At 43.5% G+C, this 25,549-nt stretch overlaps 3 protein-coding genes and 1 pseudogene across 3 annotated transcripts; 3 read left to right on the forward strand and 1 right to left on the reverse strand.

Annotated features, from left to right (window-relative positions):
* Positions 1-1,612: 1,612 nt before the first annotated feature.
* On the reverse strand, positions 1,613-2,866 carry LOC139786382 (uncharacterized). The gene has a single exon (XM_071725542.1). It carries the CDS (start codon positions 2,864-2,866, stop codon positions 1,613-1,615), a length of 1,254 nt encoding a protein of 417 aa, XP_071581643.1.
* Positions 2,867-9,743: 6,877 nt separating this feature from the next.
* LOC139786383 (uncharacterized) lies at positions 9,744-11,828 on the forward strand. The gene has a single exon (XM_071725543.1). The coding sequence runs from the start codon at positions 9,744-9,746 to the stop codon at positions 11,826-11,828; it is 2,085 nt and encodes a 694-aa protein (XP_071581644.1).
* A 74-nt stretch (positions 11,829-11,902) lies between these two features.
* LOC139786384 (uncharacterized) lies at positions 11,903-14,963 on the forward strand. Its single transcript, XM_071725545.1, has 2 exons — positions 11,903-13,667; positions 14,137-14,963. The coding sequence occupies exons 1-2, from the start codon at positions 11,903-11,905 to the stop codon at positions 14,961-14,963; spliced, it is 2,592 nt and encodes an 863-aa protein (XP_071581646.1).
* A 4,935-nt stretch (positions 14,964-19,898) lies between these two features.
* LOC139786385 (uncharacterized) lies at positions 19,899-21,920 on the forward strand (annotated as a pseudogene).
* The last annotated feature ends 3,629 nt before the right edge of the window (positions 21,921-25,549 follow it).

The raw sequence follows: 25,549 nt of genomic DNA on the forward strand, positions 1-25,549 counted from the left end.
AGCACGAGGACGAGTGCGGATGTCTTATGATCTACATTCTTTATATACAATATATACATTTATTCTCTTATTCGCTTAGGAATGTTCATACTATGTGCTTAACCTAATAATAAACAATAGATTAATTTTAACGGGATTCTCCCGTTGGGGGCGGATATGTAGACGCAGGCAACCGACAGATCTGAGTTATTGGTCGTTTAAGCTCGGAATTGGCGGTGCGTAATGTGACAACGCGCACGCGACCGTCAAGCCCGGGATGGACTTGTTGGATCCTTGCGAGTTTCCACTTGGAAGGGAGAAGTAGGTTATTCTTGAGTAAAACTAACTCGTTAACCTTGAGATTGTCCTGAGATTTGGTCCATTTGGGACGCTGTTGTAATGAGTGTAAGTAGTCCGACGACCAAGAACGCCAGATCTGTTCGAGCAGGAATTGCACGTGTTGCCATCGCGATAAACGACTCGCATTGGTTTCGAGTACTGACTCTTCCGGCACGCTAGTGAGCGGTCGACCGATAAGGAAATGACCAGGCGTCAACGCGGTAACGTCAGACGGATCGTCGCTGAGTGGAGAGATCGGTCGCGAGTTTAAGCACGCCTCTATTTTACATAAAAGAGTCACGAATTCTGGGCGAGACAGGATACGAGCACCGCGACGTAATGTTTGCTCCCCTTTTGACCACGGCCGACAAAGAGGGTAATACTCATCGGTCCGGTATAATCGATGCCCGTGTGGGAGAAAGGAGGAGAGGGATTGACTCGGGGGTTCGGGAGATCACCCATTAGTTGCGTCGGAGTTTTCGCGGAATATCGAAGGCAGGTAACACATCGATGGATGTGAGATTTGATCAGACTTCGCGCTGAAATTATCCAATAATTTTGACGTAGACATCTGAGCGTAAGTTGAGTCCCTCCATGGAGGGCGCGTCTGTGAGCTTGATCGATCAAAAGTTCCGAAATGTGATGTTTAGGGAGTATGACTGGGTGTCGCTCATTGTAACTCAGAGCAGTTTTCGAGCCGCCCGCCCAGCCGGATTAATTGATCTTTTCCAATAAAGGGATGGAGAGAGCGTAGGGGACTTGTGCGCGATACTGCGGAATGAGCATCGAGAGCCTTCCACTCATCGGAAAAGTAAGTCGCTTGTACCGACCGAAGCCAAAAGACGGAAGCCTCGTGGATTTCTTGAGCGGTCAAAGGCGACTTGACAATCACCGAAGAGGCAACTTTACCTTTTAGGTTTTGAACAAAACGTCGGATGTAGGCGGTAATGCGAAGAAGCCGGATCCAGCTCGAGCAGGAGGTGGGCAGATCCCACTCAGGAGTTGGATCGACAAGATGAACGGTAGCCTTACGCGCTTCGGCAGACACCGTTTGCAAAATGTCCTTTTTAGTAGGAGTAGGGATTGTCGGCCACGAGGCCGGGGATTTGATAAGCCACGGAGGCCCGGACCACCATAAGTCATGGTGGGCGAGATCAGAGGCAGTAGAGCCGCGAGAAGCACAATCGGCAGGATTGTCTTGAGAGCGAAAATGTTGCCAGCGTACCGACGGAAGGCGCGTCTGCACTTCGGAAACGCGGTTAGCGACATACGAATTCCATCGAGATGGATGCTGTCAAATCCAAGCTAACGCGATCTGGGCGTCGGTCCATCCAAACAAAAGCGCTCGCATCAAGCGCATGGAGTTTCTTACCCACTCCAGCAGCCGGGTTAATAGAACGACCGCGTTAAGCTCCAGTCGTGGAACGCTTATCGTTTTTAACGGCGCGACCTTTGTCTTGGCCGCGAGGAGGATGACTTGGACGTTTGTTGGAGAATGTACTATTTGGAGGTAAACTACCGCGGCGTAAGCTCTAATGGAAGCGTCAGCGAATCTATGTAATTCAACGTCAACCTTATCTTGCCGCATTCTTGTCCATCGGGGGATGCGTATTTCACTAATATTAGGCAAATCAGAACAGTAATTGATCCAACGATGCAGAAGATCATCAGTGATGGGGGAGTCCCAATCGATCTTACGGAGCCAGAGCTCCTGCATCAATATCTTGGCCGCGATAACTATTGGTGACGCCCAACCGAGAGGGTCGTACAGCTTTGCAATAAATGATAACACGGAGCGCTTGGTATGAACTTTCACGGCGTACGGCGAGATTACAAAACGAAACGAGTCATCATGGGGCGACCAAGACAGGCCGAGGACCTTGAGTGTGTCATCCCGATTGATCGGGTGGTCCGAGGATTCCCGTTGGTCATCTGGGATATCCGTCAGAAGTTCAGCCGAATTCGCGGCCCATTTTCGGAGAGGGAAACCTCCCCGGTTCATCATGCCAACGAGTTGCTTGCGTTTTTCGAGCAGAGACAGGATGTCGTCTGCTCCGAAAAGAACATCATCAACGTAAGTCGACTCTTCAATTATGGAGACAGCGTCGGGAAAGTGTTTACCTTCGTCACGAGCTAATTGAAGAAGGGAGCACAATGCAAGAAACGGCGATGCCTTTTGACCGTAGGTCACGGTGAGTAATCGATAAAGGAGAATTAACAGACTTTTGGGAGGGCGCCAAAGAATTCGTTGGAAGTCCGCGTCGTCCCGATGCACGAGTATTTGCCGAAACATTTTCGCGATGTCCGCCATATATACGTAACGGAATAGTCGCCAGCGTAGGATTATCGCAGCGATGTCTTGTTGGAGCTTAGGACCAGCCATTAAAAAGTCATTGAGCGCAGTTTTATCGTCCGATTTGCTAGACGCGTTAAACACGACGCGTAACTTGGTAGTCGTACTAGATTCGCGCAAAACAAAATGATGCGGGATGTACACCGGGGGGTATCGAGGGCGCTTGTCGGCGCGTACCGCCTCCATGTGCCCCATAGCTTCGTACTCCTTTAGGAAATCATGATACTGACAAGGGAACGGTCGGAAGTGTCCCTACCCGATTTGGATGCGCTTTGGATATGTTGTTGAGCATCAAAAAATATTAGACTCGTATTTTTTTTGCTGCTTATCTCGACGTTTATTGGTTGAAAAAACCCGATTTGGAACCTACCCGATTTGGATGCGCTTTGAATATGTTGTTGAGCATCAAAAAATATTAGACACGTGTTTTTTTTTGCGGCGTATCTCGACGTTTAGGGGTTGAAACAACCCCTCGAAAATAACGGATTTTATAGTTTCTTGCGAATATCTTCGAAAATATAAGGCGTAACGACAAAAAATTTGTACGAAATGTTTATGGCTTTTTGTGTTCTTTACAATGGCGTAATCAGATTTTTCAAATTTGTCACATTTTTTAATTTAACCCCACCCCCACCTATTATTTTTGCCAAATATAACAATTTTTCCAACGCAAATTTAATAGCGTCAAATGCCAAATACATCCATGTGTATTTTTATTATGATATTGTTACGTCCTGGAGACTCCACGATTCCCCTTTTTCGCGAGAATTCTTAGGTACCTAAGATAGCCCTTAGGTTTAAGATAAGTAAACTAAGCGCAGACGGTTATCGATCGGCAAGCGAGGTTTGATCTCCTCGCATTCCTTTTTTTACGATCAAACTGCCTATTTGCTTGAGGAACTAAAAGCGACCTCCCAGACGAATTCTATCAGTTGTTTGGCCCACCCGGCGACATGACGCGCGAAAGGGGCCTTAGTCGCAGATAAAATTGGTAAAGATCTTTATTGCATCGAGCGAGGTTTGCTCGTACGATGTTTCCGACAAACAGAAACAAAGCCTAACACGTGTTCTAAAATACACATGGTGGAAGTTTCTGTTTGCACTTAAGATCGAGAGGTATGGATCGTCTGCCAACATAAGAACAGGGTCGCGAGATAAATAAGGACCTCTAATAAAAGGAAAATCGGCGATAGTCGAAAACAAATGCGTCATGCGACACTGGGAGAAGCGATGAGTTGCACCCCCAATAAGGCAGTGGGGGCCTTACTCACCAATAAACGGCCGTGAAAACCGATAACCGTCTCTAGCTCTCTAGGATAGGTGAAAAACTTAAAATCTACCTCTTGGGCGAGAAACATCTGGATGAAATCCACCCCTTCCATTCCTTACATTTTCCTATATAAACCCTGACATTGCGGCACTCCCTCTCAAAATCTTCCGAGTCTCCTCAAGCCTCCCAAGTTTAGTCTCGTGGTTTCTCGGCATTATAATCGTGATCACCTCCGTTTTGAGTCACGATTCAGCATTTATTGTAAAGTCAGTGCCAGACATCAAACCGCACACGATCTACTCCGTCTCATCCCTCAACCAAGGCTCATCGACGAGGAGGCCCCCTCCAAATTCACCAAGTAGTAAGTCGTATACACACTTCCTCTTATTTCCCCTTTATTTTTGTGTTCGGAAAGTCTCTCGGGTACATGATCCTTCAAATTCCTCTAGCCCCTTTTGGTTCTTTTTTTTTATTCCTGAGTTAGCTGATTCATCGGCGGGCTCGGAGTAATCCCTTTTTTATATTATTCCTGAGTTAGCTGATTCATCGGCGGGCTCGGAGTAATCCCTTTTTTATATTATTCCTGAGTTAGCTGATTCATCGGCGGGCTCGGAGTAATCCACTTTTTATATTATTCCTGAGTTAGCTGATTCATCGGCGGGCTCGGAGTAATCTTTTTCTATATTATTCTTGAGTTAGCTGATTCATCGGCGGGCTCGGAGTAATCTTTTTCTGTATTATTCCTGAGTTAGCTGATACATCGGCGGGCTCGGAGTAATCTCCTTTTCTTTCGCTGCTGGGAACCTCACCAGATCCCCTCTCTTTAATTCTAATCCCTCCAAACCGAGTCGACTTCCCCGCGGTTAACGGTTTTAAACAATTAACAAGCTATTAACTTGTAGTGGATTCCCACGGTCCCCCCTTTAAGAAATCTCGAAGGGCCGTAAAACACGAGCATGATCGTCGGAAGCACCAAGAGCGAAGGAAATTAGAAAAGCAACAAATTAGCCCCGGTCCCTCGTGTCTCGCCACTCCACCGCCTCTACCAGCCTTTTTGGAGGAACCCTGTTCCTCACAGGAGGATCGCCCCGTCGTCCCACCTCGCCCTATCATCCTACCATTTCGCCATGTTCCCGCACTTTCTCGCCCAGTTTGTCGGGTTCCCCCTTATCGCGTGGTTCCCGTCAACCCCGACCCAGCCTCTTTGTTAGAACCTTCCGATTCCACCTCCTCTTCCCGAACCTCGTCCCCGACCCCCTCGACCGCCTCCACGGTTGACATTCCCGACCAAGAAGACGATCCCGTAGTAGTTACCCTCGATTAGTAATTAACACCCTCATACCATAAAATTATAATTATATATATACATCACACACACACACACACACACACACACACGCACACGCACACGCACACGCACACGCACACGCGCACGCGCACGCGCACGCGCACGCGCACGCACACGCACACGCACACGCACACGCACACGCACACGCACACGCACACGCACACGCACACGCACACGCACACGCACACGCACACGCACACGCACACGCACACGCACACGCACACGCACACGCACACGCACACGCACACGCACACGCACACGCACACGCACACGCACACGCACACGCACACGCACACGCACACGCACACGCACACGCACACGCACACGCACACGCACACACACACACACACACACACACACACACACACACACACACACACACAGTTAGATTCATGTAATCTTAATCAGTAACAAACATCATTTAATTGTAACAAATGTCAGTTAGTTCTATGTCAGCAACACGTACTATTTATTAGTAATAAATGTTAATTTGTTTTAAGATTTAATTAAATGTTCCTTTTATTTTAAATAAAACCTAACCCTGTACCATCATCCTCTCGAAATCACACGAGGTCCGATCCTGAGTTAAAGAGATTGAATTCCCTGACTCGAAAGAGGACCAACGATCGCACCGCTCACGGAAGGCGTCCTACCGTCCTTACGGACGTTGACCCGTCCTGAGCCATCGAAAGTGCGTTCGGGCTCGCGCCACGCGCCTCAGAGCGTGTACCTGCGAGCGATATTCTTAAGCTTTTAGTTGCGTCCTTCCTTACCCCGACCACCCTGGTTAGCCTTTCCTTTGCCTCCCAGTTTTCTTACCCTAATCCTGAGGTTGGACGTAACAGAACTTAAAAATTGGGGGCTCGTCCGGGATTTAAGTGTGATTTTTCGAGAGTGGTGATGAGTACGAGGTCTAAATCTGATAAAGCTGAAGTTGAAGATCTTTATAAGCAAGCTCTAGAGAATCAAGGCAAAATTAAACCTAGCTCTACACCATATACATCCACTCCCTTTCCTAACATTAAATCAGCACCTAGACAACTTTTCACCCCAAACGTTGGCGAGATTGCGGGGGACAAATCAAATATAACCGACGCGTCCGATTTCGCCCTATGCGTTTCTGACGATTCCTGGGATAAAACAATACTACCTGCACTGCAAGATCAGTGTCACGTTTCCGACGATCCCTCGAATAAAACCATACTACCTGCACTGCAAGATCAGTGTCACGTTTCCGACGATCCCTCGAATAAAAAATTACTACCTGCACATCAGTATAATTCTTTTATAAGCATCGCGGGAACAATGGCGCACGCTAACCCTTTCGCGACATTAAAATACGCGGTAGAGGCCGTTCTCTTCTTTGACGGAAAAAATATTCCGTTAACATATTTTATCGAGGGATGCGAAGATGCGAAGCCATGCTGCCCAACGAGGCAGAACCTCAATTCACTAAAATAATCAGAACCCGAATTGTAGGCGAAGCTCGCCGTACCATACAAGATCAAGATTTTGATACAGTAGCTTCGTTAACAAAATATTTAGAACAAGTCTATGGCGCTGCTAAAAATATTTATCAGTTACAAGGAGAGTTAGGTTGTATCTATCAAAAAACCGACGAAGATGTTGTAACATACGCGAATCGGGTAAAATTGTTAGGCAAACAGATATTAGAAGCACATAAAAATTTAGGACATGCCCTTCCCGGTCAAAATATTAAAGCCTCTTTAGAAAGGGACATGTGTAAATGTTTCATTAGAGGGTTGAAACCGGAAATTGAACAAAGAGTGACAAGGAATTTGGATGTCCAGGACACCGTGGCCGACGCGTTGAGAATATAAAGAGAGCTGCACGAAATGACAGATTTACGACAGGGTCAAGGTAATCTTGTAGGAAAATCATCGAACACTAATCGCTTGCGGGAAACCTGCCAGATCTGTTATAAAGAAGGACATTTAGCCTCTAATTGTAAAAAATTAACTCAGTTTTCACCGCAATCTCACAATAAAACCGATCTGGGAACCGAGATTTTAATATGTCAAATTTGCAGAAAACGCGGACATAGCGCTGATAAATGTCGCCTTCGCGATCCTCAAGTCCGACGCCCTGTTAATATAGTCCAAGGAACTCATCTTATTTGCCAGTTATGCTCTAAATCCGGCCATGACGCTAAAACATGCAGAGCAAATAATAATCAGAACATTAACAATCAAAATAAAGTTTCAATAATTTGTCAATGGTGCGATAAACCAGGGTATTCGGCTAACAATTGCTGGAAGAAGCAAAATGAACAACGCGACACGGCGAATAGACCGAAAACGGTCTGTCAGATTTGTAATGGCGTCGGGCATATCGCAAAAAACTGTCGAACTAAGGTAGAACAAAACGCGACACCCAAAACCTCATTATTTTGTCGTTATTGCAAGGGAGAAGGGCATCTCCTTGAAAATTGTGAATTACGTATTGCGAGCAATAATCGCAGGCAAGTAAATAATCAGGGAAACTCAAATGGCCCCTCGAAGTCGGGTGTGCAACAGGGGTCCGAACGGATCTCACGCCCATCTACATCTCAAACTCAATAGACAAAAAAACGGTAGATATACGACCCGTAACCGTAAATCTTGATAAACACCGTCGCGTGCCGACCATTCAGGTAGACTTCGGTGAGCCGATTTCCCACGTTACCCTTATGTTAGATACCGGTTCCGGCCCAAATTTAATTAAAGAAAAATTTTTGTCAAATAACAATGTCGTCAATCACAGTAAACTTTTGCAATTAAGCGGCATAAATGAATACCCAGTCTATACTCTCGGAGAGGTTGTTTTGCCACTATTTGGAAAGCCAGTAACTTTTAACGTAGTATCAGACGATTTACCGATTCCTCAAGCCGGTTTATTAGGGAACGATTTTTTCGAGCAAACTTTTTCAAACTTAGATTACGCGACGGGACATTTAAACGTATCAGGAATTAGCATACCTTTCTTATCACCAGAAACTATTACGGCCCTTCCCCGGTCAGAATCTTTATTTTATGTAAGGATAGAAAATCCGAAAATAAAAATAGGATACCTACCGAAATTAAAAATAACTCACGGAATCTATCTGGGAAATACCATAGTGAAAAACAATTCAGGAAAGGCGTATCTAAAAGTTATAAGTACCTTGGACGAAGAAATGGAGGTTCAGGTACCAACCCTGCGTCTTAAACCATTAAACGAATTATTTGACAATTATGAGTCAAATATAGAGACGCGTAATAACCAAGAGGAAATTGCGAACACGCAAATTAATCCTCGACATCTAGAAGATGATCAAATGCCTCGTAAAATAATTAACGGAGTAGATAAAGAAAAAATAAAAGAAGACAATAATAATTGTTACGGAATGCTCCCCTAATTGATTTGCACGGTTTAACCGATTCTAGAAATATAAACGATTCTAGAAATAGGGCATAACATGAACACTCTTAATCTAATTGGTTCTAACACATAACTTCGACACAAGTATATGTGAGGTGAGAGGTGGGGTACTCGAGGTCCTCCCGACCTAAAGTCAGTCTGAACACAGAGCGAAATAAAGTCACACGTGCAGATCGCGAATCTCGTTACAGCAAGTTGTAGAGACAATTAAACTAAGACTGTAAATATAAGTGTAATAAAGTGTCCTGTAAAGTGTCTAATTATTGTTCGAGTGTCTCTCGACCCTCCGAAGAGTGCATCCTTTCCACGATGATCCAGCAATCATAATTCGAGGAAACATTGGTCACACGTGCAGATCGCGAATCTCGTTACAGCAAGTTGTAGAGACAATTAAACTAAGACTGTAAATATAAGTGTAATAAAGTGTCCTGTAAAGTGTCTAATTATTGTTCGAGTGTCTCTCGACCCTCCGAAGAGTGCATCCTTTCCACGATGATCCAGCAATCATAATTCGAGGAAGCATTGGTCCTTCGAGCCGGATTCGGAGCGAACAAACGGACACGAAAGGAACGGACGTTCACAACTCGAAAGATTCGAGACGTCAGGACACGGCCAATAGACGGCTATATTCTACGTGTAGCGCCCAACCCGTCTACTCAACGCGAGGAGACGCAGGTCGACAGTCCGGCACCACGAGAACACGCGATCTGTAATATGTAATGTGACGCAAGCATACGCTTTCTCGCTCATACAGACTACAGTCAGACTCCAGCCAACACGCTCTTCGCGCGTGAAACAAGTCTCTCTGTCGCACGCACTATTTGCGATCAGCTGTGCATAAGACGTCGACCCAACAGTAACGCGCGGTCGTTCCCGCCCCACCACGCTTTGGCTGCGACAAACCCAGGAGCGTACGGTTCAACGCACAACGTGACGAGAGCTATACAGTTATAAGGAGATAATCTCTCACTCATATTCAATAAAAGGCTCGCGATTACGTTGTTCGACCGCAAGAACGAGGTACGAAATTCACCATGGAATCGATGGAGGAGCTATTGGCCGCACAGACCAGCACACAGACGTTAATCATCCGGATCCTGACGAATTTCAACAAGCTCGCCAAGGCGAAGAAAACCGTGCCTGCCGTTCGCAGCCGTATCAACAGTCTCAAAGGGTACTGGGACGTCATTCAGGTCAATCATGCGAAGCTTTGCGCCCTTGCGGACGAGGGGATACGCCAGAAGGAAGAATACTTTCAAACAGATAAGTTTTTATCCATTAGCGACTCCGTTGAGGAGATCATGGACGTGTTGTTAGAATATCTTGAACGTTTGCAACCGGAAACCGCGCAGACTAATTTTGACGGTTCTATTATATCGCATGAGGCGAGATCTTCGATAGTTCAATTACCACGAATTGATATTCCTAAATTCTCGGGAGAGCTCACGAAGTGGGAGAACTTTCGTGACGTTTTTGAATCGTTAGTCGCGAATAGAACCGACTTAACGAATGTACAAAAATTACATTACCTTAAGGCGAACTTAAGCGGAGCCGCGAGTTTAATTTTGTCGAACACTCACGTCACCGACGCTAATTATAATACCGCGTGGGAATTGTTACGAAAGCGTTATGATAACCCGCGAGCTATCGTAAATGCGCATCTCCAGGCGTTCATGGATATTCCTTGTGTGAGCGCCCATTCCGTGAGTAATTTAGAGAACTTGCGAGACAAGACTAACGATATTTATACGGCATTGTTAAATTTGAAACGACCCGTCAATCAATGGGAAGATTTAATGCTATTTGTTGCTGTCTCAAAACTTGATAAGGACACTCGGCGCGACTGGGAGCTCTCACTGGGAGATGCGGGAGAAATTCCAAGTATCGAGGAACTTGACGCCTTTCTCACTTCGCGAATTCGGGCACTCAAGGCCGTTCATGGTAGTAGTCAGAATTCGAATAAGTCCGCAAATAAAACAAGTAACGTTAAGGCGCATCAAGTTTCTACGAATAACGGAAAGTGCTTGACATGCGAAGGTAATCACCCCTTAAATCATTGCAAAACGTTTCTCAATCAATCCGTTCCACAGCGAGTCGAGGTTTTAAAGAAACATAAGTGCTGCTTTAATTGTTTACGCCAAGGACATTTACCTTGGACTTGTAAAAGTAAGAATGTTTGCACGCTTTGCAAGCGAAAACATCATACTCTAATACATCGCGAGAAAGACGCTGAAACGAATGAGACTCCTGCATCGACCAGTAAAGACGAACAGAACGTTGTTACCACGTCGAATTTGACCTCCACTCAGGAGGAACGGTCAAATGAAGGAGTAGTTTCTAGTAATAATTTCTCGAATACGACAGTCAACACTACATTACTACCTACCGCGTCCGTTCTACTCAAGAATAAATCCGGACGATCCGTACGCATTAGGGCCTTACTTGACCAAGGATCACAAGCCTCTTTTGTAACCGAGTCGGTCGTACAACTTCTTGGCGCGGAACGAGAACGCGTATCGATTCAGGTTTCCGGTATAGGGGGATCTAAGGCCGGGAGTAGTGAAAGCATTGCATCCTTTACAGTGGAGCCATGTTCTCAGGGAGGTCCTGTCCTACCTTTCAAAGCTTTCGTCCTGCCGAAACTAACTAATTATTTACCTCAACCTACTATGCTGGATGAAACGTGCCGGTATCTGAGCTCTTTAGACCTTGCAGATTCGGAACCTTCTAATGAAAAGGGTATCGATCTGCTTATAGGTACAGATTATTATGGAGCCGTACTGCGTGACGGGTTAATCCACGGACCACCAGGGGGTCCCATAGCGCAACTCACCATATTTGGATGGGTTGTATCAGGGCCAATCCAAGATACCTCGCAAACTGTTAATAACTATCACATAAATGTTAATCATGGCGTCGCTTCAGACTCCTTACATGAATCACTGCGTAGTTTTTGGGAACTTGAGGAGGTTCCTTGCGGCAATTTGCTCTCGGAGGAGGACATTCGGTGTGAGGCACATTTCGTCAACACGCACTCTCGCCTGCCCGACGGACGATACGTCGTCCGATTACCCTTCAAAACGGACCCTCCAATTCCATTGGTGACACCGAACAGGTAGCCAAACGTATCTTCATCTCTAATGAAGCTAGAGTATCCCGACAGCTTGACCTTGCTAAGGCCTATTGCGACTTCATGAGAGACTACGAAGCTCTTAATCACATGAAAAAAGCGCCTCCGTTCGAGACTACTAGGCAGAGGGTGTATCTTCCTCATCACGCCACAATTAAAGAAACTAGCCAAACGACGAAGGTTCGCGTCGTATTTAATGCCTCCAAATGTTCTTCGAATACTACGTCACTAAATGACTTCCTAATGGTTGGCCCTAAATTACAAGCCAATCTCTTTGCGGTAATTCTGAGGTGGCGGAGCCACAGATATGTCTACACTACAGACATAGAAAAAATGTTCCGTCAAATTCGTGTTCATCCCGAAGATGTCGAATATCAGTGTATATTCTGGCGAGCTCATCCCAATGCAGAACTGATTGCGTATTGGCTGCTAACGGTGACCTACGGGACTGGTCCGGCCCCCTTTCTAGCAAACCGCTCCGTGAAGCAGCTTGCAAAGGATGAGGGAGAGAAGTTTCCTCTAGCCGTCCCTATTCTCGAGGAGGAGACATATGTAGATGACATCATGTTTGGCGCTGAGGATCTCATTCTTCTTAAACAAACGCGTGATCAGCTAATTCAGCTCCTCAAGGCGGGTGGTTTTCGTCCGTATAAATGGGCCAGTAATGACCCTCGTTTATTGCAGGATATACCGGAAGCCGACCACGGATTGGCTGTCGACAAACATTTAGGTGACGACTCAAGCCTACGAGTACTAGGTATTGTGTGGAATCCTAACACGGACTCATTCCAGATCCACACGCATCCCACTACGGACTTGCAATTTACCAAGCGTTCATTCCTCTCCTTACTGTCTCGAGTCTTTGATCCTCTGGGGTGGGTAGCGCCAGTAACTATCACGGCTAAGATAATTATGCAGTCGTTATGGCTAAGAAAAATTGAGTGGGACGAACCACTTCCGAACGATTTATTGCAACGTTGTCTAGGTTACCAAGCACAACTCGCGGATTTGAGCAAGATTTCGATCCCTCGGTGGACAGGACAGGACAGTGAAGTCCAAGACATTGAGATCCATGGGTTTTCCGACGCTTCAAATTCCGCATATGCCGCTGTCGTTTACCTTAGAGTAGCTTCGATGGGGTCCGTGCGCATATCCATTCTATATGCCAAAACAAAGATAGCGCCGCTGAAGGTGCAGAGCGTGCCTAGGTTAGAACTCCTTGCAGCAGCTCTACTTGCACGCTCGATCAAGTTTGCGCGAGAGTCCATGAAATTAGTCAACATACCCGAGTTTTGTTGGACAGACTCAGAAGTCGTGCGGGCATGGCTCAATGCCACACCGGGACGCTGGAAACCCTTTGTCGCTAACCGCGTCTCCGAAATCCACTCAACACTACCGCTCGCGACGTGGCGACACGTTCCCACTCAACTTAACCCCGCGGATTGTGCATCCAGAGGAATCTCGGCCGATGAGTTGATATCGCACAAGCTGTGGTGGACGGGCCCACCATGGTTACAAGGTCCGAGAGAGGAATGGCCCCTAAATAAAACCCTAAGTCATACTGACACCAACCTTGAGCAACGGGCAGCTCACGTCCACACGGGTCAAACACGCGATGAGTGGAACCTCCTTGCAGACGTCTCGTCGTGGCCCAAACTGTTGAGAATCACGGCTTACATACACAGATTCCTGTTTAACGTTAGACACCCCCTGACTAAAAAGCAGGAGTCATTCCTTTCAGCGTCCGAGATAAAGCAAGCAAAGATCACGTGCATTAGGACAGTTCAAAAGTCATACTTCGATAAAGAGATCCTTGCCTTAAAGGACGGTAAACAATTAAAGTCGAGCTGCTCAATTATCGCGTTAAATCCTTACTTGGATACAGACGGCGTCTTGCGTGTAGGAGGACGAATACGCCGCGCTAACATAAGTGAATCCGAGAGATTTCCGATAATTCTACCAAAGTCTAGGATCTCTGAGTTAATTGTACGCCACACTCATGTTATCGCGTTACACGGCGGGCTTCAACTGACCCTGCGCCTATTGCGAGAACAATACTGGATACTCCGGGCGCGTAACCTTGTTAAAGCCTGTATTTCGAAGTGCGTCCACGTGTGTACGTCACCAGGCGATTATGTCGCATCAACGTATGGGCGACCTACCCGAAGTTCGCGTAAAACCGGCCCGTGCCTTTACTAATACCGGAATAGATTACGCGGGTCCTTTCTTTATCCGATCGGCGAAAGGAAGAGGCCACAAAACGCATAAAGCATACTGCGTACTGTTCGTATGCTTAGCGACTCGTGCGATTCACCTCGAGGTCGCGGATGATTATACTTCCGACGGGTTCCTAGCGGCCTTTAATAGATTTACGGCCCGCAGAGGCCTACCTGCCATAATTTATAGCGATAATGGAACCAACTTCCAAGGTGCCGACAAGGAATTGACTAGGCGTATCCGCGAGATCTTACGAGATCCGGACATACAAAATCATTTCGCGTCTGACGAAATCTCCTGGAACTTTATACCTCCAGCAGCCCCTCAATTTGGAGGACTCTGGGAGGCTGGCGTAAAAAGTGTAAAATTCCATTTGAAAAGAATACTGGGAGATTTCACTCCTACATTTGCTGAATTCACTACTTTACTCTGTAATATAGAGTGTATCTTGAACTCTCGTCCGATTGCACTATTGTACGACGACCCCGAGAGTTTTGACACGTTAACCCCGGGCCACTTCCTTGCCGGATTGTACCTAAAAGCGGTTCCCTCCCCTAGCGTTGGGGATATAAATCTCAACAGACTATCTCGATGGCAGACGGTGCAACGACTACAGGAACGCTTTTGGAAGATCTGGTCATCGGATTATTTAAATTCTCTGCAGCAAAGGAAAAAATGGCAAACTCGTCAAATCAACCTCAAGATCGGTGACCTGGTGCTATTACGCAATCCTAGTCTCCCGCCAACTAAATGGAATATTGGCCGCGTACTCCAATGTCATACCGGAGATGACGATTTAGTACGCGTTGTTACCATCAAGACGGCCAGATCCACCCTCAAGCGACCTGTAACGCAACTGTGCAAACTGCCCGTTGAATCTGATAATGACGAACCTCCTAAACGTTAAACCGCTCTAACCAAATGTACTCGTCGTTCATGAAAACAGAACGAGGCGGGTGGAATGTTACGGAATGCTCCCCTAATTGATTTGCACGGTTTAAACCGATTCTAGAAATATAAACGATTCTAGAAATACACGATCCTAGAAGTATTTGGAAGCGCTCTGTGACATCCCACTCTCGGTACCCCTCGACCTCTCACCGACGCACCTGCTCGCATGTGTTGGAACGTAAACACATTGTTTCGATGTCCTTATATGGGCATAACATGAACACTCTTAATCTAATTGGTTCTAACACATAACTTTGACACAAGTATATGTGAGGTGAGAGGTGGGGTACTCGAGGTCCTCCCGACCTAAAGTCAGTCTGAACACAGAGCGAAATAAAGTCACACGTGCAGATCGCGAATCTCGTTACAGCAAGTTGTAGAGACAATTAAACTAAGACTGTAAATATAAGTGTAATAAGTGTCCTGTAAAGTGTCTAATTATTGTTCGAGTGTCTCTCGACCCTCCGAAGAGTGCATCCTTTCCACGATGATCCAGCAATCATAATTCGAGGAAACAATAATGAAAATGAGATTAATGCAAATCGCGATAATACAAAGTTAAATAATAAAGACGAGATTATAAATGAAGAGATTATAAATGAAGAAAAAACTATGAGAGAAAACAAAAGATTAGATGAAAATTTTAATCTAGACATTCGAGAGGAAGGTTTCCAAACCTCTCCCGAAATGCTAGATTCCCGACTCCTTGGAGGGGGAAGCAACCAAACCCCTCCTGAATTGTTAAATGAATCTAAAAATCTTGGAGGGGAAAGTAACCAAACCCCTCCTGAATTATTGAATGAAACTAAAAATCCTGGAGAGGGAAGTTACCAAACCTCTCCTGAAACATTAAATAATTCCCAAACCTTTGGAGGGGGAAATTACCAAACCTCTCCAGAAGATTTAAATAATCCTAGAATTGCAGGCAAGTTTCCCGACTCCTCTAGTATATTCTACTCCCGTCGATTGCGAGGAGGGAAGTAACCAAACCTCACTACGTAATACGACAGAAATTGGTTTAAGAAAGCCAAAAAGTGAGAGCTCCTTAAAACCCGTAGAAAAAATAATATTTCCAAGGGTTGGAATACCCATAAAAAGTGATATTGATAAAAATAATGCCTCTCATGTTACCATTAGAGAACTCATGAGAAGAGCAAAATTATATAATCCTAATATGAAAAAAATCTACGAGATTAACAGAAAACGTAAACCGTCTTCAAAAACTTTGGCATGCGCACAGGCCCGATTTCAAGAAGTAATGGAAAATTTCAGGAACAAACGTAAACCAAAGCAACATCAATTAACATCGACTAACGATGTTATTTCACGTGAGTGTTTTGTATCGTCCGGAGAACCTAAGAAAGATAGGCTTACGGAGATTACGAAACTACTACGACTAGAGCATTTAAATAATGAAGAAAGAAAAAATATTATAAAACTTATAAGTAATAGTCAAGATCGATTCCATCTTCCCGGAGAAAAATTAACCGCTACTCATGTGCTACGACATCAAATACCAACGACAGATGATCGACCTATAAACACTCGACAATATAGATTCCCACAAGTGCACAAGGAGGAAATAAATAAACAGGTAAAGGAACTGCTCGAGGCAGGGATCATAAAACCTTCTCAATCACCTTCCAATACACCCATTTGGATTGTACTAAAAAAGGAAGACTCCAAAGGAAACAAACGTTGGAGAGTAGTATTAGATTTCCGAGGTGTGAACGAAAAAACTAAAGGCGATGCCTACCCATTACCGAACATTGTCGAGATTATTGATCAATTAGGTAACGCAAGGTATTTCACAGTATGTGATCTCGCCTCTGGGTTTCACCAAATAGAGATGGACCCTGCAGATAGCCATAAAACCGCGTTTACAACCCCTAATGGTCATTATGAATTCGAGAGAATGCCTTTCGGGTTAAAGAATGCTCCCGCTACCTTCCAACGATTAATGGATCTAATATTAACAGGAATAGAAGGGGTATTTATCTACATGGATGACATTATTATTTCCGCCCCTACATTGGAAGAACATGAAAGGAGATACAATTTGGTAATGGAACGACTCCGCCAAGCTAATCTGAAATTACAGCCCGATAAATGTGAATTTTTAAAAACTAAAGTAAACTACTTAGGACACATAATAAGTAACAATGGAATTAAACCCGATCCGAAAAAATTAGAAGCCGTAAGACAATTTCCTAGGCCGAAAATACCGAAAAATATTAAACAATTTCTTGGATTAGCAGGATATTACAGAAGATTTATACCGAATTTTTCAAAATTAGCTAAACTCTTAACAAATTTATTAAAAAACGATACGCCATTTAATTGGACATCTGTTCAAGAAGAATCTTTCGAAACGTTGAAACAGAAATTATGCGAAGAACCAGTCTTGCAATACTCCGACTTTTCGAAACCCTTCATTTTAACTACCGACGCTTCCGGAACTGCCGTAGGGGGGATATTATCTCAAGGAGAAATAAACAAAGATCGACCAATAGCATACGCGTCACGGACTTTAACTGACAACGAAATAAAATATGATACATATGAAAAGGAAGCTTTAGCAATAATATATTGCGTTAAACATTTCCGACCATACTTATACGGCCGGAAATTTACATTAGTCACAGATCATAAACCCTTACTTTGGTTTAAAAATGCTCAGGATGCAAACATGAGAATTCTCCGCTGGAGACTGAAATTAGCAGAATATGACTATGACGTAGTATATAAAGCAGGCAAGACCAATGTTAACGCCGATGCCTTGTCGAGAAACCCGGTAAATTTCGAAGAAGCAAACTGCAACATAATTAATCATAAGAAACTTTTAAATCCGAATGATCCCAAAGATGCAGAAACAATTTCTAAAATGTTAGAAAAATCTGACGAGGACGAAAAGGACGAGGATTTCAATCTGTACCTCTCAGATGACGAAAAAATAGAAGATTTATTACCTGACGATAACTCACCTGATGGAAATAAAGATTCTATACCTTTTACACAAGAAGAACTGCGTGAGCCGCCGAAACCGAAAATTATAGAAAAAGCATTAATCCACGATCCTCCTAATTATAATAGAATACAAACTCGAAGCCAGACAGCGAAAAATACGCAGCAAGAAAGATCACAGGGTCAGGGAGATGAAACCGAGGAGATAGAAGATAGAAACGACCCGCCAGACAAAGAAAGTAACATAGAAGATAATGAAATAGACGATAAGGAAGACGAACCTAGCGAATTTGACGTCCCAACCAGTAAAAATAAAAATCCACAGATAAAACCTACCATTATTGATGATCAATTACTCAAGGGTAATATTATAGAAACTCGTGATTTGTTATTTTTACGTAAAGATAACGTGGCATACTTTGTCGACACTAGTGGGAAACCATTAGATTCCGGATCACAAAAGCTATTCGAACGAAACGAGATCCCACGCTTAAGCCCGCTTACCTTAGGTAAAGCAAAGGCCGTAAGGTATAAAAAATACTACCATATAGCACTACCCATCAGTGAAGGACAACGGGAAGGCCCAACAATGACCCTAACGCGGATCACCACAGTTATAAAAAACTTACAAGACGTCGCCGACAGACTAAAATTAGAAACACTCAGTATCGCAAAGACAGATATTGTCAACAATGTACCATGGAATAATATAAAATCTGCTTTACAATTAAATTTTACTAACTCAACAACCAAATTAATCATATGTAACGGATTAATTAAATACCCTCCTAGAGATCTCCGTTCTATTATAATCAGTGAAATGCACTGTTCGCCTACCGGAGGAAACCGAGGCGTTACAAAGACATATCATAAAATTAAGCACAAATATTATTGGGAAAATTTAAAATCTGACGTTCAACAATATATACAGCAATGCTTACAATGTCAATTGAAAAAACTAGTGCGAGTAAAGACTAAACAACCTATGATAATTACTGACACACCAGGATCTTCTTTCGATAAGGTAGCAATGGATATCGTAGGACTTCTGTCCAAAACCGAAAGAGGCAACGAATATATTTTAACTTTACAAGATCAGCTAACTAAATTTTGCATGGGAGTACCCCTACCAGATCAAACTTCCGAAACGATAGCGGAAGCCTTCGTGGATATATTTATTTGCGTATTAGGGGCACCTAAAGCAATATTAACCGACCAAGGAAGAAATTTTATTAGCGATTTAATGAAAAAGATTGCTAAAATATTCAGAATTCGCAAATTACGCACGACCGCCTTTCACCCTCCATCAAACGGATCGTTAGAAAGATCGCATCATGCATTAGGGGAATACCTTAAACAATATGCAAACGAACAAAAACAGTGGGATAGATGGATTAGTCTAGCTATGTTTAATTATAACACTTGTATACATGAAGCAACGAAACATACTCCGTACGAATTGGTTTTCGGTAAAATAGCAAGAATTCCATCAAGCGAACCGCTGGGTCCAGAAAATAAATTAGCTAATTACAACGAGTACTTAATAAATCTCGTCACGCAACTTCATACTATACAGACGAACGCTCGTGAAAACGTCGTCGAAGCTAAATTGAAATCCAAGAAACACTACAACAACAAAATTAACCCTAGAACTTTTAAACCTGGGGAACACGTGTTTTTGCTAAAGGGACCTAAGCCAGGTAAATTTGGAGATCAATATACTAGACCTCATGAAGTCTTAGAAATACTGAATAAAAACAATGTGAAAATCAGAATCAAGAAAAATAGCCGAGTTGTACACCCCAACCGATTGCGAATTTCTCATTTCAAACCAGTTAACGAATAAACAAATAAATAAATAAATAAATAAATAACAAATAAAAAGATACACTATATAGATAACTCAATAAGGTCATATAAATTTCAGATGGATCCCCGGATTAAGGGAATAACCGCAATATTAATAATAACCATATGGATACGCCAAACTTACGGAATAATAGGATATGACTGTACTTCCCCAACTGCCAATTTAACAACTTTATCATTAATAAACGTTGAAGAATGCGATATTCCACTACCGAAGGTTACATCCAGCCAAGCCTTCATACAATTATTACAGCTCAACGAATTCGAATCTGTAAAGGTGATACAATGCAAGGTCGAAATCGATCGTTCGATCAGAAAATGTGGAATGTTTTCTCATAATTCAGATGTTCTTAACGGAAAATATGCATATATACACGAAGTGACCAGAGAAGCCTGTATACGAATGCATACTTATGGAACCCTCGAATTTAAAGAAACATATATAATGGCACTAAAATCTAATCAGACCACCAGTCGCCCAGCGACCCTAACTGGCGTTGTGGACGCCGACGGAAAATGTTCCGGAGGATCCTATTCAGACCTTTACGGAACATGGACGAATGTTCTCGTACAGGCAACTGTTACGATCACCCTGCAAGATTACATTGCTAACGTTAAACTGAGCACTAACCGTATACATCTTAGATCAGGAGTGGCCTGTGATTTTAGCACCACCAGATGCACCGACATAGAAGGAGGAAATACCTTTTGGGAACCCATACCTGACGATTCCTGTAAATTCACTTCATATAGCACCTTGTATAGAGGTTACGCGGAAAAAATAATAGATAACGTAAACGAGCACTCTCAAACCGCTTATACTGTGAATGCTGAAGATACAGTTTTTGCTTTAACCAGCACCGGGAAATACTCAGCATGTGGATATACGCTCATTCGAACTGAGCACCCAAAATTAGTAATTTGGGAAACCTCACCTGAAACGGACATTGCTAAACGAACCGGCCGCGTAGAAAATCTCGATCTTTTTACCTATATGAATTCGAAATTCGTTTACGTAGAAAAGCACATCCGTAACCAGATTAATCAACTATACAGGAACATCTTACTACAACAATGTAACCTTGAATTAAAAATGTTGCAAAACGCTTTGGCAATAGCTACACAATCCCCCGATATTTTCGCCTATCACTTTATGAAGGGACCTGGATATATGGCCCTTCTAGCAGGCGAAGTAATCCACATAATAAAATGCGTTCCAGTCGAGGTAAAATTAGTCCATACCCAAGAATGCTACGAGCAACTCCCAGTAATGTTTAATAACAAGACCTCCTTCCTAACGCCTCAAACACACGTACTACTACGGCAGGGAACACAAATTAATTGTAATTCTTTCGCACCTCCTATGTACCTTTTGGGAGACTCCTAGTATAAAATTATGCCAAGGCCAGTAGAAACACTAGCGCCTGCGGTCATAAAACCCATGACCAAGACCACTTGGAGATACACTAGCCCTGGAGCACTCGCTACCAGCGGCATATACACACAAAAGGATCTGGAAGATCTAAAGGATCACATAATGTTTCCCGCCGGGAGACCCGCTGTCCTTAACACCGTAGCAAGAGGAGTAATGGGAGAATCAACCGTGCTGAGTGGAGGCTCCTTCGCCAACCTAATCAACGAGGCTTCGATCGAAAAAATTGCACTCTCAGCCTGGGAAAATTTCTGGAATAAATTTTTAATCTTTGGCAATATTAGCGCTGGCCTGCTTGGAATTTATCTTTTTATAAGGGCCATTAAATTAATACTGGATACACTTGTACATGGATATGCTCTTCATACAGTATATGGGTGGTCGATATATCTAATAGGGGCAACATGGGATTCGTTAACTCAGCTTTTATTACATCTGGGACAAGGAAGGCCTAAAACCACAAATGTCAGTGCCCCGGCTCCGAAAGACGATCCGGAACAAAAAACATCAGCTAGCGCGCCACTCCATGATCTCGAATGCCAGGCAAATGTACGACCTGTCGAACCAATTAACGAAAAATCCGAACACACCTATCCTCTCCTCCCTTTGAAAGAAACTTCCACCTACACTTTTGAACTTAAAGGCTAATAAAAATAACAAACTAAATAAACTTCTCCATCCTCTGGATCAACCTTGCCTCTTTAAAACGCATGCTACGACATGCAAGAAATTTAATATCAAACTAACTGAACTTCTCTACCCCTTGCATCAACCTTGCCACTATGAACCGCATGCTACGTCATGCAAGAAATCAAACAACAACATTCCTTTGTAGACATGGAAATCCAGCATATCAACACCCGGCTATTAACTCGCGGGCCGCTGAAGGTTAAAGTCATCAAGGTGGACTCGGGTGTTTTCTTCTGGGTACACATCGAAAAGGCACGGGAGGATCTTGACGATCTCATAGATGACCTGTCGCGAAGGATGACGCGGAGAGGCCATCTTCTACACGAGCGGCCTGACCATGTAAAGGGTGCTTCCGCAACATACACATCAGTAAGTCGGGTTGCCTATTCGAGCAGGCGCGCATGGTCGTTCACAATTGCGTTGACTTTGGTGCATCACCTATAATCACTCGCATATCTTTTTTACAATAAAATGAACTTTGTAGCGCCCGAAGTTGTAATACATTTGTGACGGTTTTCCATAGCGATAACGTTAAAACAGAAGTCGAGATGACAATACAGGTTATGAAATAAATTTTATTAACAAAACGAAAGATATCTTCTCTCTTACGAAAAAAGCTCGTATCATAGTCCATCATAATCATTATATATTATAATTTTATTACTTAAATTATTTTTTGCACACAATGTTTATACACAGGACAAAAGTCAGCAATTAGCATATGTGTGCAAATTTAAATTATAAGTCGGCCAATAAATTTCATTCAATGTCAGTTTAAATAATGGCAGAAATCACTATTAACAAATCTTACAATATTCATTTTGTTACATTAATAAATAATTTATCAATAAATTGATAATCAATTTAATATATATCAATACTAATAAGCATTCAGGGTGTCCCATTTTAACTTGGACAGCAAAATATCTCAAAAACTAAGCTCCACATACAAAAATGTTTCAGACAAAAGTTGCATGGTTTCAAGGGGGACATAAGATGGTACCATTGGTTTGACCTTGGATGGTCGTTTAAAGCTCACATAAACGACACCTTTAATTTCTTAAATGGAAACCCCTATTTTTCAATGCATATTCTTGTAGCTAATCTCGAGAGCTTTTCAAAACACTATAATAAAGTATTTTTTCGTTAAGAACTTTTGGAATTATGAGGCTTGAAAGTTCTAGTATTTTGACATAAATTACAAAATATCTTGTAAAACATTAAGTTTTCGGTAATATTACCTTAATACTTTTATGCACAGAATAATGAGACGAATCAATTGGTATGAAAAAAAGACATAGTTGCTTTTAAGAAAAAGTATGCAGATGCGTGTTGCAAATTACATATTTTTTCTTAAAGGAACTGTGCCTTTTTTTCATACCAATTGATTCGTCTCATTATTCTGTGCATAAAAGTATTAAGGTAACATTACCGAAAACTTAATGTTTTACAAGATATTTTGTATTTTATGTCAAAATACTAGAACTTTCAAGCCTCATAATTCCAAAAGTTTTTAATGAAAAAATACTTTATTATAGTGTTTTGAAAAGCTCTCGAGATTAGCTACAAGAATATGCATTGAAAAATAGGGGTTTCCATTTAAGAAATTTAAGGTGTCGTTTACGTGAGCTTTAAACGACCATCCAAGGTCAAACCAATGGTACCATCTTATGTCCCCCTTGAGACCATACAACTTTTGTCTGAAACATTTTTGTATGTGGAGCTTAGTTTTTGAGATATTTTGCTGTCCAAGTTAAAATGGGACACCCTGTATATAATTTTTTATATAAATGATACTGCTGCATCTTAAAAATCTTAATCTTAATCTCATAAACAAGAGGAAAAGAGATCGAATTACAAATCGGGCGTAGAATGAAAAGAAATTGAATTTTACCATTCTGATATAGTGTAAAATTCAATTATGTTATATAAAATAAATACTTAATAATACAGATAATAATAATAATACCTGACCTTGCAGCCGTATGCACCACCGGGGCGGCGAGACGAGATGACAGCGCAGACACAAGTTAGCGGGCCGCCCGGGGGACGCGAAAATACAAGTCATCCGCGAAAAATAAGTGTCCCCGACGAAAAGACGAGGGCAAAGAGTGAGTCACGGGGGGTCGTAGCCCCGATCCGAGGGCGCAGGCGCGAAGTACGGGGCCGCCCGAGGGACGCGTAAATACAAGCCATCCGCGAAAAGTAAGTGTCCCCGACGAAGAGGCGAGGTCAAGAAACGAGTCATAGGGGGTCGTAACCCTGATCCGACAGCGCAGGCGCAAAGTGCGGGGCCGCCCGCCATCTTGTAAAGCGTGCGTCACCCGCGGGAACGAACCACCCAGGACGCAAGCGCGCCACCCAAAAAGGGTGCGGGACCGGTCGGCGTCGAAATCCGACGACCGGGAGAGAAGATAGGGAACCGCCTACGATCTAAAAAACTAAGCACTTTCGGCGGGGAAAACCCCGGGGAATGAGCGTACTAGGTTCCGAACGTAAGTCAGGGAGGGTCGCCGTCGTCGGCGAGTACCATGAAATAGACCCGGACGTCTTCTCCGGGAAGTCGGTCCGGAAGCATGTACGAGAGCGTAATAGAAGACGTGCGCGCGGGTCGGCGCCGTGAAAAGTCAATAAACAAAAAAGGTGAAAAACCACTACCCGGGCGCGGATAGAGTGCCCTGTCCGGAAGGGGCGGCCGTTGGAATTTTCCACGGGAAGCCTCTGGAACGTTCGCAAACAGAAAAACTTGTTATTGCGTCGCGGCGAACATTCCAAAGTAGAAAGCGGCCGTGACGCGGTAGTGGGGGTAGCGGCTGAAAGTGGGGAGCCACTGCGAGCCACGGCACTCGAGAGAGTCTCTCGGGGATCGTAGGAGAAACAACACGTAATACGAAGTTACTCTCGCCGTCGCGCTAAGACCCGCGAACGTTATCGAGTGCGCAACTGATAGTTTTTTCGACATCCTTAACAACCGGGAACGCACGCGAAACGCGTTATCTTTCGTTAATATAATAGCGAATGGCATTGCATTGCCAAAGATAATTGTCCGCCGTTAGGCGAACGGGCGCGTGTGCCCAGCGTTACTTGTGACCAACAAATTGTGCAATTTGGATACTGTTAAACAACCATCTGTGTGAAAGTCTATGAATAAACAATCATTTGTAAAATTTATACGGAGATCACGTTTACTTACCTTCTACTTACCCGATCAAGCGGATGCCCGCCATCTTGAACAGCCGTCGATCCGGATCGGAGATTATCGTCGATGGAACATCGGTGGGAGACGGAGAGGAGCCATTCGTAGCAAAAACCTAAAAAGTGCAGTCGTTAATTAGTTAATTTTCCGCGATAAAATAATTAAACATTCTTTGGGTTGGCATCCGTTCAAACGGCACACAACACATAAACTTATACCTCGTGATATGCCACGACGATTAAATTTTTGTGAATACGTTGTTGATCATGTAAGTTAGTTTAAATTTACTTTTATTATAACATACTTAGACATTGTTATTATTTATCAACTTGTGTCGTCAATTTTATATTAAATTATTCAATTTTTGCAGGTGGATTTCAATGATGCCGGA

The sequence above is a fragment of the Temnothorax nylanderi genome, unplaced genomic scaffold (assembly GCF_030848795.1).
Source record: "Temnothorax nylanderi isolate EJ_2023f unplaced genomic scaffold, tnyl_v1.0 TNYL_tig1023_pilon, whole genome shotgun sequence".
NCBI lineage: Eukaryota > Metazoa > Arthropoda > Insecta > Hymenoptera > Formicidae > Temnothorax > Temnothorax nylanderi.